We start from the raw sequence: 14796 nt of genomic DNA, 5'->3' as shown, positions 1-14796 counted from the left end.
TTATTGCAGAAGAGTGTTCTGTAGATGCAAGGCCATGGGTGTGGAATTTTTGAGAGGTTGTTCAAAATCAGAGAACATGAAAGAAAAAAAAGAGCTTTAAAAAATTGTGTCAACAGTTGGCACAAATATGTTCGTGTCTGGTGGCCAACGCAAGTATGTGTGTGTGTGTGGTTTTGTCGTTTTTGATATGTGTCACGGTGTACAATAGGTGTTCTTCTTCAGGATGCAGTCAACCAGGTGTCCGTCAAATATTATGGAACCAAACAGATGATTTTGAGTTTAACCGATCCATTTTCCAGGAATCACATTTACATGTGGTTTGGTGTTGCTCATTATTTGTATTATTTAAATAGGCAGCATAAATTCTCTTTTATTTCAGCAATATTTTGATAATGTACCATTGTTTATATTGAAATAAAAATCTGTAAATCACTAAATTTATTAGAGATCCTTCAATTGGCAGCACATTATAAAAGACCAAGGTAAATGTTGCTCTCTTATACTGCAATTTTGTAATTTTTTCTACCTTGATTTTGTGCAAATTTGATAAATTCAACAAGTTTCAGGTCTTTCTTCCAAACATGACAGTGAAAATATTATCAAGATCAGATAAGAATTAGGGAACTTGTGAAATTTTGGGATTTCACAAATTTTCACAAAACAGTCCTTGGAACATTTTGATGTGAATAATATGTAAATGAGTCACCACACAATTTTCCACTGATCACATACAGTACAAGAGAAAGGGACACAAATTAAATCATTCTGCTATAAAAATGCAAAACAACGTTCCTGGCTGAAGAAATGTGAAATAACGAGCAGTCAAATATATAAGAGTTGGAGACTGAAGCGCAATTGCATGAAAAAGAAATGGAAATTTCAAGACATGTACAAAATATGTAGCAAATTGTGATGGTGATAACCAATCCTGGCATTTGCATATTTGTATTGACTGTTCAAGAGCTCTTTAGTGAAAATAAGCAAAACTTTACAATTTCATAGCTTTTTGAATTTTAATGTGATTTTAACCCGTTTAAAAAATTGTACTCTTTCTTATCAGACTAACTTTTTGCTGGTGTGAAATTTCCCTTTAAAGGGATGATACAGGTTTGATTGAGATGAAGATTCAGGTTTATAACTTTTTGAGAGATAATTAGAAACCACTTATTAAGTGGTTTCTAATAATCTTCAATACATTCATTTGGTATGTTTGAATCTTATTTTTACATGTATATGAAAACTTAAAAGCATACAATGCTAAGAAAAATTAAGCTTATTGGATGAAAATCAGTTTTGAAATGGCTAAGATATACAAAAATCAAAGTAAACAAAGAGCTCCTAATAAAAGTTGGGTCCAAACTTCTAATTCCTCCTAAATAGTATGCATTAATATTTCATATAATTATCATTCAAAATGAATTGAACTGAATCCCCATCTCAACCAAAACTATACCATCACTTTAAATGTCTATACACAACTTGCTGTAGTCTGGCTGTTAGTGAAGTACAGTATTGGGAGAGAATGTTCACCCCATGCGCAGTTGGCTCTCCTGAGACAATTTTGACACAGCTCACACAATAAGGTTAACACATTCACTTTTGATGAGGGTAAAAGATGTTTAATAATTGCCCTTGGCACAACTACATATATATCTACATTTATAATTTGAAATTTAAAATGTCTATTGCACTTCACTTGCATTAACTCTACACTTAATTAATGGGATGGGCTTCTCTTCACGAGTTGTAGAATGTGTGTTGGAATGTGTACAAACCTTTGTGCCATGACACATATATGAACATGGTACGTGTACAAATTAAAGCAGCCCTGAAATGCAAATCACCAAAGGGGCCTTAAATTGATAGTCCTATTGATGCTTAAAGCGATAGGTCAGGCAGTGTCTTTCATATTATTGATTCAATCAAAGCATCACCACTATGTTACAAAGGTGACTCTTTCCTTTCTTGAGACAACTGAAAGATAGAAAATGAAAGTTTCACTGCAGATAATCTGACCTCGATGTTGATGCAAGTTATTTCTTGCATGTCAACTGCTACATGCACATTCAATGGGATGCAAATTTGAAGAATTGCATTAAAAAAATGATAGTAATTATAAACACAACAAATAATTTGAACTTACACAGTCACATTCACACATAATTTCTGTAAGATTTAAGGAATAGAAGGAAAGTGCAATGAGGGAGTTGTACAGTCCAATACTATCTAGTGATTGGGGTTCTCATTGGTTTCCCCACCCCAAGTCTGCGAGGTTTATGCTTCAGCAAAGTGGAGATGATTAGTGTTATTCTATTGCATGGAAGTTCGGACAATGGGAAAAAAATGGCATCCAAAGTATTTGTGTTGTTGGACTATTGCCATGGACAGTCCAGTGAATATTATCTACAGCATGTCTCGTGCTTGGTGACCACAAAGGTGTTGAAGTGCCATACTCCTTGTATTTTAGCATATAAGCTCACTAGTTGGTCCAGAGATATTTTACTCTATCTACTCTTAGTGATCTACAACATGAAAATAAAGCTTGAAAAGTACATTGCATGTTCCAGGATAATCCCAAGAATATCTATCTATACCAGCGCAGTCATTTTGATTGCTAAAAAAAAAACCCTCAATTTTTCTCTGTTATTACCATTAGCTATTTTATTCTTGAACTTCAAGTGTAAAAGATGAGAAAATTTTTCGCTCTCAGGTGTACTCGAACATCAAAGGTTTTGCAAAACTTGTGATCTGATTTTTTTTTGTATTTGTTTTTGTTTGGTCTCGGAGAAAAGGCACAAGGATGGAAGATGGTTTTATCTTACACCACTGAAAAACATCTAAACTTTGCATGGGCTTTACTTTCTTCCAAATAAATATATGACATAATATTTTAACACAAAAATATCTACTTTTAGTTACACTCCAATGAGCCACTTTGTTCCAAATTTCAGTCTTCATGCCCACTCATTTACATCGTACAAGTACAAGCAACAAGACAGATGAATAAGCCCATAAATGTGAATGATAATGGTTCAGAGTCAAGGGACTAAATACAGCTTGTGCTATTTCAGCATAATGACTGTAAAAGACAAGACCACTTGGCTTTGCTGCAAGTCAAAGTTAAAGGTGAACCAAAGTTCTTGTGTGCCTGCAGAGACTGTTGATTTTTGCCCTAAAATGTACACATATGCATAAGAAATGTATGAAATAACTCTTTGATGACACAATATCTACTAGGTCAAAACCAAAATGCGAAATATTGGCCTAAAAAAAGTATGGTGACAGCATGGCAATCAGAGAATATATCTGATCATGGTTGCTATGTAATATTTCATAATCGAATATAAATTGAGCCATAGCGGCATCCATCACTCTTCTGTGCGAGAGTGAATTGCATACTGCTTGTTGGGAAATGCGACTGTTATAGAACAGCAGAATGATAGATCATCAAGCGACGTACTATGTACCTACCCACTTCTGAATGGTGAGAGTGATTGAGGAATAAATGTCGGGTAAACTGACTTCAATTATTTTAGACTTTCGATCTGAAAATACTCCAAAACAAATCATTATCCTGGTAAAATCGCATCGGCCAGACAAGTTTCTTGGTAGACCCTTTCAGTACAGTATATTGCAAGCAAAGTCCAAATGGTGAAAGAATAGCCCTTCTGAGAACTATCATACTTTACATGTAATGCTTTGTCCAAGCTTGCAGTGCAAGTTACATTTCGCAAATCACAAGACTACATGACTGCTCTATTGTCACTTCATGATATTAGCTATTGAAGAAGCTGAAGGTAGTCATTGTCAGCCACTCATGGGCAAACTAAGCAGGCTCTTGTGCACGGTGGAATCCGGTTTGTTTCTCACTCCAATCATCCTACTGCACATGGCCGACTTCATCACGGAATCATGATTTCACACTACGGCGTGTCCAACTTGGGTAGCTTCTTCACTGCGGCTGTCTTTCTAATGGGTCCCCTGCGGGGGTCTATAACTCTCTGGTTGTCCGGTACACTGAATGAAGAAAAAAGCAGCAAAACAGAAATTTTATGAAATGCTGCATATTATCAGGTTACCAATTAACATACAAACAAAGTCAAGCATATACAAGGGACAGGTCTTATTACCTACATTCAAACATCAGCAAGTAAACCCAAACAAGTCATCAAACAACTTGTGGATAAACTTTGAAGCATCTGTAAATCTGTTATTATGAAGTCCTCATGATCAGCAGTTTTCTTTCATTATACTGAAATTTTGTTATAGCTGAACACTGAAATAAATTACAAATATGAATATTACATAGATTATAACTTTTTGGGCCTGAATTTCTCCTTTGTTGACAAAAAAGAAATAATTTGTTATAACCATGTTTGTTATAACGGGAGTGCACTGTATGAGGTAAATGATATCTTCTCACTTTCTTCCAGGCTCCCTGCTTCCTGGGGTACTGTTCTTGCTGTCCCTTGGTGTACTAAAATTACTGCCTTTCAGCCCCCTCTGAGTCTGTCTGTACTCCTCCTCCTGAACTCTTGCCTATAATGGGAAGGAATTTAATCATTGAACCATACAAATTATTAAGCAGTTGACCATTCCCAGGAGTATAAATAGGGAAGGATCAGCTGTGGTTTTAGGCTTAACCCTAATCAGGCTGGGGGGGGGGGGGGCGGAATCCGCCCCCCCTCGACGTTTCGCGCAATATCTTCGCAACGCGATAAGCTCCCGCCGCGATGTTTCATGACTTTTTTCTTTCAAGTATCGCGCAACTTTTGAGACCCAAATTGTTGCGCCCGCGCGTACCGTTTTGACGCGACGCCTGTTCGAAAAAAATTTGTCAACCCCAAAATTGCTCCAAAACGTGATTTTGTGTACAAATCCAATGAAAATTGTGTTTTTTCAATTAATTCACATAAAAATTCATATCTTCACTTAGAATGGCCGAAATTAATCTATTTTACCATAATAATGCTTCGAAAAATATCTGTGACAAATTTTGGCCAAAAAAAAACAAAAACAAAAGGTAAAAAAACAGAGAAATACATAAGAAATTCAAAAAACAATAAAATACATAAGAAATTAATTTCGATACAGATTTTTTTTTTATCCTATGTCTCAGAAGAATGATACAAGAAACATTTTTAAAAAGAAATTATCTTAATTGGAGCATTAATAAGTGATTTAGAGCCCAAAACTGATTTTATGCATAAATTACAATAATTAATTAATATAAAATATAAGAAAAATTTTTCGGAGAAAGCAACCATACACTTTGATAGAATACGTCGCGGGCGTCGCGTGTGCCGATTTTCGGCGCAATCGCGCGTTCCATAGGCGAGATCTGAAGGGGGGGCGGAATCCCCCCCCCCCCCCCCCAGATATAGCATAGCCAAAAAAGCCCAGCCTGATTAGGGTTAATGGATGTAGCAGCAATAGCAAAACACACACATACACACACACACACACACACACACACGTACAGCATTAATCCTACGGTCAATATTTCAAAGCAATGATGTTGCATAACCGAAATGAATATATATTAATCTCTGATCCTCTTGACATTCTTCCCTCTTGAACTTCTAGTCTCCATGTTGTTTGTGTATCGACTTGCATCCTTGAACTCTTTTATAAATTTCATGGAACAAGGCCATTTTGCAGTGGTGTGGACACAGAACACATTGCCGCAAAGCATGTGGAGCTATACAAGGTAAACGGCGACACAGACAGTGGACCATGCTGATCTATGCATTGCCATGGAGATAATAACTACTTTGATATTTTGCTTAAACCAAGGGGCGGATCCAGAAATTCCGTACGCTAGAAATATTTCTGGTGCCACTTCCAGGTTTAATCAGCTGACAAGCAAAAAATAAAAAAACAAAATAATAATATTTTTAAAAAACAGCTCCGCCATGCAATTTTTGTGAACAAAATTAAAAGGGGGTCCACCACTGCTAACGCTTGAAAATTACTGTTGCCATCCCTTGCATCAATCATGAAGGTTGGCAAACATGTATCTGTATCATGGCACATTCTGCACAGGATGTGAGCAAATTCACTTTAATTTCAACAATTTTCATGACTCTAGTTTGACCTTCAAGCATAACTATATATACATGGTAAATCAGAGAGAAAGCTTTGCATTGCATTCCATCCATTCATTGATTTAGACAACTGGAAGTCAAAGTAATTATGGAGGACATTCTTTGTGCACATATGACACTACAATGGTCTGTAGCTCTCTCTGTAAAAACACATATGCCATTTAAAGTAAAATGAATGCAATCATCTAACAATGACATCAAAGGACCACAGCTGTGGTCAAAGTTGATCACTGATGATTGGAACTGTTTTCCTCTGCAAGTATTTCGACACAAAATCTAAACACCTACTCTTTGCTAGCTACTAGTGTATTAGTACAGTTGCAGATATACACAGGCTATACCTGTGGGGCTGAAACACTTTTTCAATGAAACACAAGTTTCAATGTTGCAGCTACATTGCATTTGGATTCATTACCAGAAACAAATTACATATCACATTAATATACCTTTATCATACAGCTCTATGAAAGCTCAGTATATACTTTTATAACAGAATAACGTAAAGTGTCTTACATTTCTCAATTCTGTAAGGTAGTTCTTTCTTGCTTCATGCGCCTTGTGAAATGCCTGTATGAGACCATGATGAAACAATGAAAGAGATAGTACCTTTGTAACAGCAAGCACAAATATTAAACATTGATATTATATCTTGGTTACAGTATTTGTAACCATTGGAGAACAGGTCACATCATACATGACAATTTGTTCTGACAATGCAGACAGTATACACTGTTATACCACATGCCATACTTACATATGTATATTTTTAGAGTTTCTTTTTTTTGTTTATATATCCAGGTATCGATTCATAACAATGGCAATTCCTTTGAAAAGCTCATAAAAATGGAAATAATAATTGTTTGCAAAATAATGTCGATTTCAGGTCGGCATCTGTCTTCTAGATTTGTGACTGAAAAGGACAGCATTGTTAGCAAAAGAGAGGATTATGAATGAACATAAGCCCAGATTACAACCATTTTACATTGGAAATGAAAGGAAAAAAAAGAACTTTTTTTATGAACATAAACAGCTACTTTATTAAAAATAGAACTGCAGTAACGTGTACATGCTTGCACTAACATTTACATTCACAGAAAGAAAGATCATGCATGGATTATATAGATTCATTAATCTCCCTTTTGTTGATTTCTTTGATAACTTGCACTTGCAAATCAAATGCATTAGGTCTCAGTGCATGATCTGACTCATCTCTCGTCCTTTGACAGAATTGGAAACAGGTTTGAAATATGGTGAATCCCTGACAATATCTTGTATGGTTAGAATCATGGGTAAGCACTACAGAATGCAACAAGCATACAGCAATAATAAATATTCAGGTCGAAAGATATATTTGAGGGAGATTGTTTCTTTCGTAAGTAAAAAAAAAAAAAAAAATAACAATAAACTGAAATGAAACCACTCATTTCCATCCCAAAGCAAATCAAGATATAACCGACAACTTCAACACAAAAAAAAAGATAAAGAAAGAAAAAAAAAAAAAAACAGAATGCAACAAGCATGCAGCAGTGATAAATATTTAGGTCGAAAGATATATTTGAGGGAGATTGTTTCATTCATCAGTAAGAAAATAAAGAAAAATTATAATGAAACCACTCATTTCCATCCCAAAGCAAATCAAAATATAACCTACAACTTCAACACAAAAAAGATAAAGAAAGAAAAAAAAAAAAAAACAGGGAGAATTAAGGGAAAATATGCAAATTCATGATTTCTGTAATGCAGCTAACCTTAGACTCCTGGTCCAGTCTCCAATCATAATCCCTCAACTGACTGTGTAAGCTATTCTTCTCTCTCTCAAGTTCTCGAACCAGCCTCCTTAAACTTGACTGAAAACAAACAAAAAATAGCACAATATATATGTGTTAATAGCACTGAAATAATTCAGAATATTCCTCTACACCAGATGATAGTATCTCAGTCATATCATCTGACCAGAGCACAGTACATGTATGTATGTTTGAAGTTTGAAGTTTGAAGTTTTTATTAGCAACAACATTTGAACATGTACAGCACAATATATATGTGTTAATAGCACTGAAATAATTCAGAATATTCCTGTACACCAGATGATAGTATCTCAGTCATATCATCTGACCAGAGCACAGTACATGTATGTATGTTTGAAGTTTGAAGTTTGAAGTTTGAAGTTTTTATTAGCAACAACATTTGAACATGTACATTTCAATTATTATGTATAAGAAGTTAATTGCAAAAGTTCTTCATATTTAAACTATTGACAGTCAGGCTTGAAGTGATAACAGACAATGCATGATCTAAGCAAATACTATTGGCATGATGAATCTAACTTGAACTCGTTATTATCTTCAACTCTTTTCCATGTGATGCACATCTTAACATTCTATCAAACTTTCATCATATATCAACTCATGTTTATGTGAATATCAGCATAAACGTATAAATTGCTAACTCAACTCCAACAACGACATGCCTCCTGTCTTTACAAATGAAAATTTCTTCAGCTGACAACTTGCTATGAATGTACCATTTCTTCATTGGCAGAATACCAAGCATTTTGTGTGAGACCTACAAATGTGTACCTCAGACAGCTCATCATAAGATTTGAGTTGTGCATCAAAACCATCTTTGGCATCTTCTTTGGACTTGTCCAGACGTTCCTTGAGGACGAGAATCTGTTTCTCAAGGAGAGCGTTGAGTTCTTCCTGAGTCTCAAACCTTGTCTTCCACTCATTACCTTGGATCCAAGGAACACCAGAACATGATAGAGACAAACATGATTCTAAGATATAGTCAAAGGAGAGCTTTGTTTTCATGAAATTAATGTGATGAAAGTGTCAGACTGATAAAAAAAAAAATTATACCCTTGTCACTCAAATGTCTAATGTGGCAGTAAACAGGCAACACAAAATAATCCTCTTGCATACATGACTGAGATATTGCCTCATACTACCAATCCTGAGAGAGTAAAATTGATTTAATCACTGTTGAATAAGCGAGTCAAATTCATCTACCTTTGCAGACAAATATGCCAAGCAATAGTCTGCGAGAAAACTCAAGCAGAGCCAGAGGAGTGAAAAACATGACATAACAAAAATCTAAACTGTTCCAGATAAAGTGATAGGCGGCTCATGGCTGCCAGTACTGTAACATTTCACTTATGGCAAATACTATGCAAACTAGAAAAGCACTTTGAGAGTGCAGATCTCTACCAAGCCAGCAACTCATTTACACCCAAACATGCATGCAATTTCCCAATATAGAAGCTTATTGTTTGCGTCATCAGCTTCAAGCTGCACAGTGCATTGCCTAAGCAGAGCATGCGCTTTAGTGCGCATATATGTAAACCTTCAGTAAGTGCAGCTTGAACTCTCAAGTTCATTGACCTTATACGCCAAAAGATAAAAAAATCTGTCACAAATCTAGAAAAACTCCTGGATCACTACCAAAATTTAATCATCTCTTCATTGTGTTATTATCAATATCATATCAACTTTCGTGCAATTTTCATTCAAATCCATTCACAAGTTTTTATTTATTTTGCAAGCAGACAAACCAACACCAATAATCACATACATTGTATAACCTCCTTCCTTGGTGGAGGTACATATAGGCCTACACTTATTAGCTTATTGAAGTAGAAATCATAATATAACATGTCATACATAATGGCTAATGCACATGACCATGTAAAAATACAAACAATGTCAAATATGTCACAGAATGTTTACCTTCATCCATGACACCATCATATCTTCTCTCCAGCTCCATGAGTGTGTTTGTCAACTCAAGCATTGATTGATCAAGCATTACGCTGTGGAAGCAAGAATATAAAGGGTAAGTTATAAGTTTAATGAGGAGTAGGCTCTAGTGTTACTTGATGCACACTATCGTCACTGTGTCTGTGATGATGAGAGTACCATCAATCCAAATACACAAATATCACTATTAGTATGGTGGGACCTACTACTCATCGACTGTTTTTTTATCAAATTTCATGTTATCTTTGAATATATTTTTCAGTTTCTCTTTAATTTCACTTTCACTACGTGGCAGAAAATACGCAGATTCATATCACAGGCCCAGATTGTTGACTCATATTATAGGTCTACAAGTGGAATTCTCAGCACCAAATGCAAGTGACATTTCTCACTGCGTGCCAGTGCAAGCTCGTCATTTAAACCGACCTCTTGTTTTCCATTGATACAAAGCACGTCATTCCAGTGAATGGAAAAGATGTGTTTGTTAAACAACAATAATTACATGCATGTGCATTACTAATGGGGATTTTCTTCATTTCCTTTTCCTCCCATTTCCTTATGTTTAACTGTACCCTCCTCATTTTTCTTGATTTGTGTTCTGTTTGAATAATCCAGGGTATTGCGCCCTGTTCCACTTTTGATTTTATAAACAAGAAAGCCAATATTGTGCAAAGTTGATTGATCATTCTAAAAATAGGTGGTCGATGAGTAGAATCTAGTAGGCCTAGACCTACTACAGTGCACTCCCGTTATATTATAATGAACACTGTTAGGGCCTATATCATAATGAAATTCTGGTTACAACGAAATAAACATAATATAGGCCACAACATTATCCACTCTGTAGACTATGAATGTATTTTTTATTGTTATTTGTTCGATTATAACGAAAGTTTGATATAACAAAAGAAAACTGCCGGTCCCGAGGACTTCGTTATAACACAACTAACACTACATACAGGTTTGAACAAAAAAACGGAAGTTTACTCTTGCTAACTAATGTGTTACAGTTGTATTCACCACTGCAAATTGCAAGCCGCCCAATCATGCCCATGGCCATGCCATGGTCCATTCCATCATGGTCATCACAGATATAGAATTCTAATTTATAATGCATAACCATCAATCATAAAGTACAGAATCAGGCATATTTATAGAATGTCTACATGTAAATCTGGATAACTGGTGACAGCGCCACGAGGTTACTGTTGATGGAGAGCATATTGTTTAATTTAAGGGTCTATCAATACTATTAATATAGCCAACCTCGAGCCGAGCAAAGTAAAGGCGTGAGGACGTGAGCCAATGCTAAACACCACACAGATCAAGGGGAGTGGGACTATACTTTACTTCCACGACTACGTTATTGTGATACCTCATCTGCTTTTCTTGCTCAATTTCCGCCCGAATTCTCTCGATCTCTCGATTATCATCAGAGGCATCTCTCCCCCTCTTATTAGCCATTGTAACTTGTTGGAAACATCGACGGCACGGTGAAAAGCAGTTCTCCTATCTCGGCACAAAGCACATCAAATTAACTCGAAGAAAATCGTTGCCAAGGTTTAGGCTTCGCTTGACGATAGTGACGTCATCACTCCAATTGCCGTGTTGCAAAAGTCACAGCGACATGCAGGACGTTTCAAGACATTGATTGTTGATGAAAAACTTTTTTTAACCCCCGATTTACAGAATTTCATTGTAAATATGCTATCTCAGAAGGGACTGTCTCACTTAGTTATACATGTGAACTACACACTTATGTTATTTGTTTGTTAATTGGTTTCTTTTCTTTTCTGTATAAGCAAAGGAAATAATTGTGTTGTCACTATTATCATTACTGTTGAGGCCCCTAGAGAAAATATAAATAACTTTTCTCTCAGAATATAACATCGAAATGACGGCTTGTTTTTGTTTTTGTTTAGTAAACTTTTTTTTTGTTCTTTTACGACCATCGCTTTCATCAATTAATGTTTATGAGAAGAAAAAAAAAAACAACAACACCAAACGAACAGTATTCTCAGTGTGAGGAGAAGGGGTGGAAGAAGGAGGGAAAAGATGATGAGGATAATGAAGGAAGCGATGGTGGCAGTGATGATCATCATAATAATCACGATGATACACGATAATGAAACTAGATACGGAAGAGATGATCCATTCACTACTTATTTCAAATCATTTGTGAAAACTTTATTTTTAATGCCTTTTACCATTATTCCGCACTATACTTGCAAGGTTTATGTCCTTTAATTATGATATTTGCAAGGCATATTCACACAGCCAAGCACATAAAAAAAAGGAAAAAAAAAAAGAAATGGGGAGGGGTGCGTGTGCCCCCCCCCCCCCTTTTACGGAATTCCCGGGATCCGCCCCTGCTGCTGTGTTTGTGTGTGTGTGTGTGTGTGTGTGTGTGTGTGTGTGTGTGTGTGTGTGTGTGTGTGTGTGTGTGTGTGTGTGTGTGTGTGGACTAATTCTTTATCCACAAAAGAAAATAACTGTTAGACGAATAAACATAATCTGTGATATTCTTGTCAAGATCGCCGTCTGAATTCGTCTTTGTCCTTGCATTTCAAAACGTTGTTTCTTTCTCTTTTTTCTTTGTATCCATGCTTCCCTTCATCTTAGCAGAAGAATGCAGCTGCACGGCGCACTATGAAATAGAAATAACTGGACATTGTATGTTTAGATCGTCACTCACCTTATTTCTCTTCAGTTCGTCTTCTTCTTCTTTTACTCCTCCTTGTAGTTTTTTTTTTCAATTCTTTTTTTTTTTTTGGTATAGTCTTCCCTTCTCTTCGTTACTCTGTGATATTATTTGGACCGATCACACTGCATTGTGGTTTTTTTTTTTCTTCTTTTTTTTTTTAGATGCGTGTATCTCCTACTGAATTGCATTGCTGTAAAACACCCTTTTCCTTCTAAATTTTATTATCCACACATGTGCGCATGTACAGGGCTGGTAAGTGCAATTCGCGACAGATTTGAAAGTGCCGTTGATCTTTTAAATTCTGCAGATTTTTGTGGTCTTTTTTTTTTCATCTCCCTTTTCTAAAGAACCTACAGCCGATTTTGATCAATGTTTTTTTTTTCCTCGCTCTTCGCTGATGATAAAATTTGATTATCTAATAAGATGAATCATGATCGCTATCAGCTATGATTATTTGACAGTCTCTCTCTCCATCTCACACACACACACACACACACACACACACACACACACACACACACACACACACACAAATTCACCCTCTCTCTCTGTCTCCCTCCCTCTCTCTATTCTCTTGTGATTAGCTAAAAGGAGAGCCTTACAAGTAAGTCAGAATGTTGGCATGTTTGACACGCCATGGAGTATATAGCCTACTACTGTAGTACACGTGTATTTGCATAAAATAATGATGACACAAAGCAATTCTGAAATTGTGCGCAGTTTTCTATCGTCTGTCTGTGAAATTTAACAATATCAAAACAATTGTGACATCACAAAGCAATTTTCACATTGCGCACTGTTTCTTTACCGCAGTGACTCTGTGAAATGTAACAATATTTCTAACAGAACATTATTGTGACATCACAAAGCAATTCTGACATAGCTCACCGCTTCGTACCGTGACAACTCTGTGAAATGAACATTTTCACAAGAAAAAAAAAAAAAAAAAAAAAAAAAAGCTGCAGTCGGGCCCCGTTTCATAAAAGATGTTAGGATGTCAACTCCTGCTGGAATGGCAACTTCCAATAGCAACAGCCAATCAGGAAGCTAAATTCTTGTCATTACTATGACAATTGCCATTCCAGCAAGAGTTGTTATCATATCAACTTTTTATGAAATGGGGCCCAGATCAGTCTGGCGCTGTTCCTGGGTCAGTGTAGGGTCACTTCACAACTTCGCATCCATCGCATGACTTCGCGCCTCGCATTTTAAAAACCACTTTCCCTTCATTTGTTTACATTTTTGACCCAAAATATAAAACAAATATACTTTGCCTACTTAATCAACCCGTTCCATACGGGAACCTGGTGGCCTGTGTATTAAGTCTATGGGAATTTCAGAATCTAGTAATTGAATGGGTTAAAATACCAACTATAGGAAACTATAGTAACAGGCCTCTGGTCTGGCATCACTTATGTGATAAAAACAAATTCATACGATCAAGGACAGTCTTATCCAACAATGTAATTTTCTGAGATATCTCAACAGCCACAATAGTTTTATTTGAAATACTGATAAGCCAGATGACTTGATACAACTTTAAAATCTTATATCTCTACAGGGAGAATCCCCCTCTCTCTTTTGTAGAAGGTTGTTATTGATGAGTGGAAACTGCAGATAAAACTCAATGTAAATTCAGGTAATCGTTAATAGTATCTGTTGGATAGATGAGGAATATTACAATACAATATTTTGTGAGAATGTTCCCGTCGTTTGCACATGAATATGAGAGAATTTTGAAGGAAGGAAGGAAAACTACAAAACAAGACTAAGATATAATACATCGTATTGTTTTGATAGATTTGTAATTCTTCTGGACCTTTGATTTTTTTTTTCATTCTGTGTGATTACCAACATCAAACATCGGGGGCCCGTTGCATAAAAGTTACAATTATGGTAACTTTGCCATCCAATGGTAACTACCATGGCAACACTACTCAACAGCCAATCAAAATCAAGAATTCCATGGTAGTTACCATTGGATGGGAAAGTTACCATTGTAACTTTTATGCAACGGGCCCCGGGTGTTCCTTTTTTAGCTCGAGGGACTCACCTCGATGATCGAGTAAATCTTGAATAGCGCCAGCTTGAGGCAAAAGTTGAAACAACGGGACCACCACATCATTTCACACGTTGGCACTGCATACAGCGTCGAGTATGTAAACCCTATGGCACGCTAATGTACGTGAACAACGTACACTTGTACGTACGTACGTACGTGGACTGT

The 14796-nt window shown here is 36.2% G+C and overlaps 1 protein-coding gene across 1 annotated transcript; it reads right to left on the bottom strand.

Moving 5' to 3' along the window:
- Positions 1-1500: 1500 nt before the first annotated feature.
- LOC140234751 (coiled-coil domain-containing protein 169-like) lies at positions 1501-11432 on the bottom strand. The gene is made up of 7 exons (XM_072314790.1): positions 11241-11432; positions 9836-9918; positions 8687-8841; positions 7856-7954; positions 6621-6674; positions 4424-4539; positions 1501-4017 (listed from the first exon to the last, which is right to left on the bottom strand). The coding sequence occupies exons 1-7, from the start codon at positions 11327-11329 to the stop codon at positions 3924-3926; spliced, it is 690 nt and encodes a 229-aa protein (XP_072170891.1). The 5' UTR covers positions 11330-11432; the 3' UTR covers positions 1501-3923.
- Between the last annotated feature and the right edge of the window lie 3364 nt (positions 11433-14796).

Source organism: Diadema setosum, chromosome 11 (genome assembly GCF_964275005.1).
Source record: "Diadema setosum chromosome 11, eeDiaSeto1, whole genome shotgun sequence".
Taxonomy (NCBI): domain Eukaryota; kingdom Metazoa; phylum Echinodermata; class Echinoidea; order Diadematoida; family Diadematidae; genus Diadema; species Diadema setosum.
This window is presented reverse-complemented; position numbering and strand designations above follow the sequence as displayed.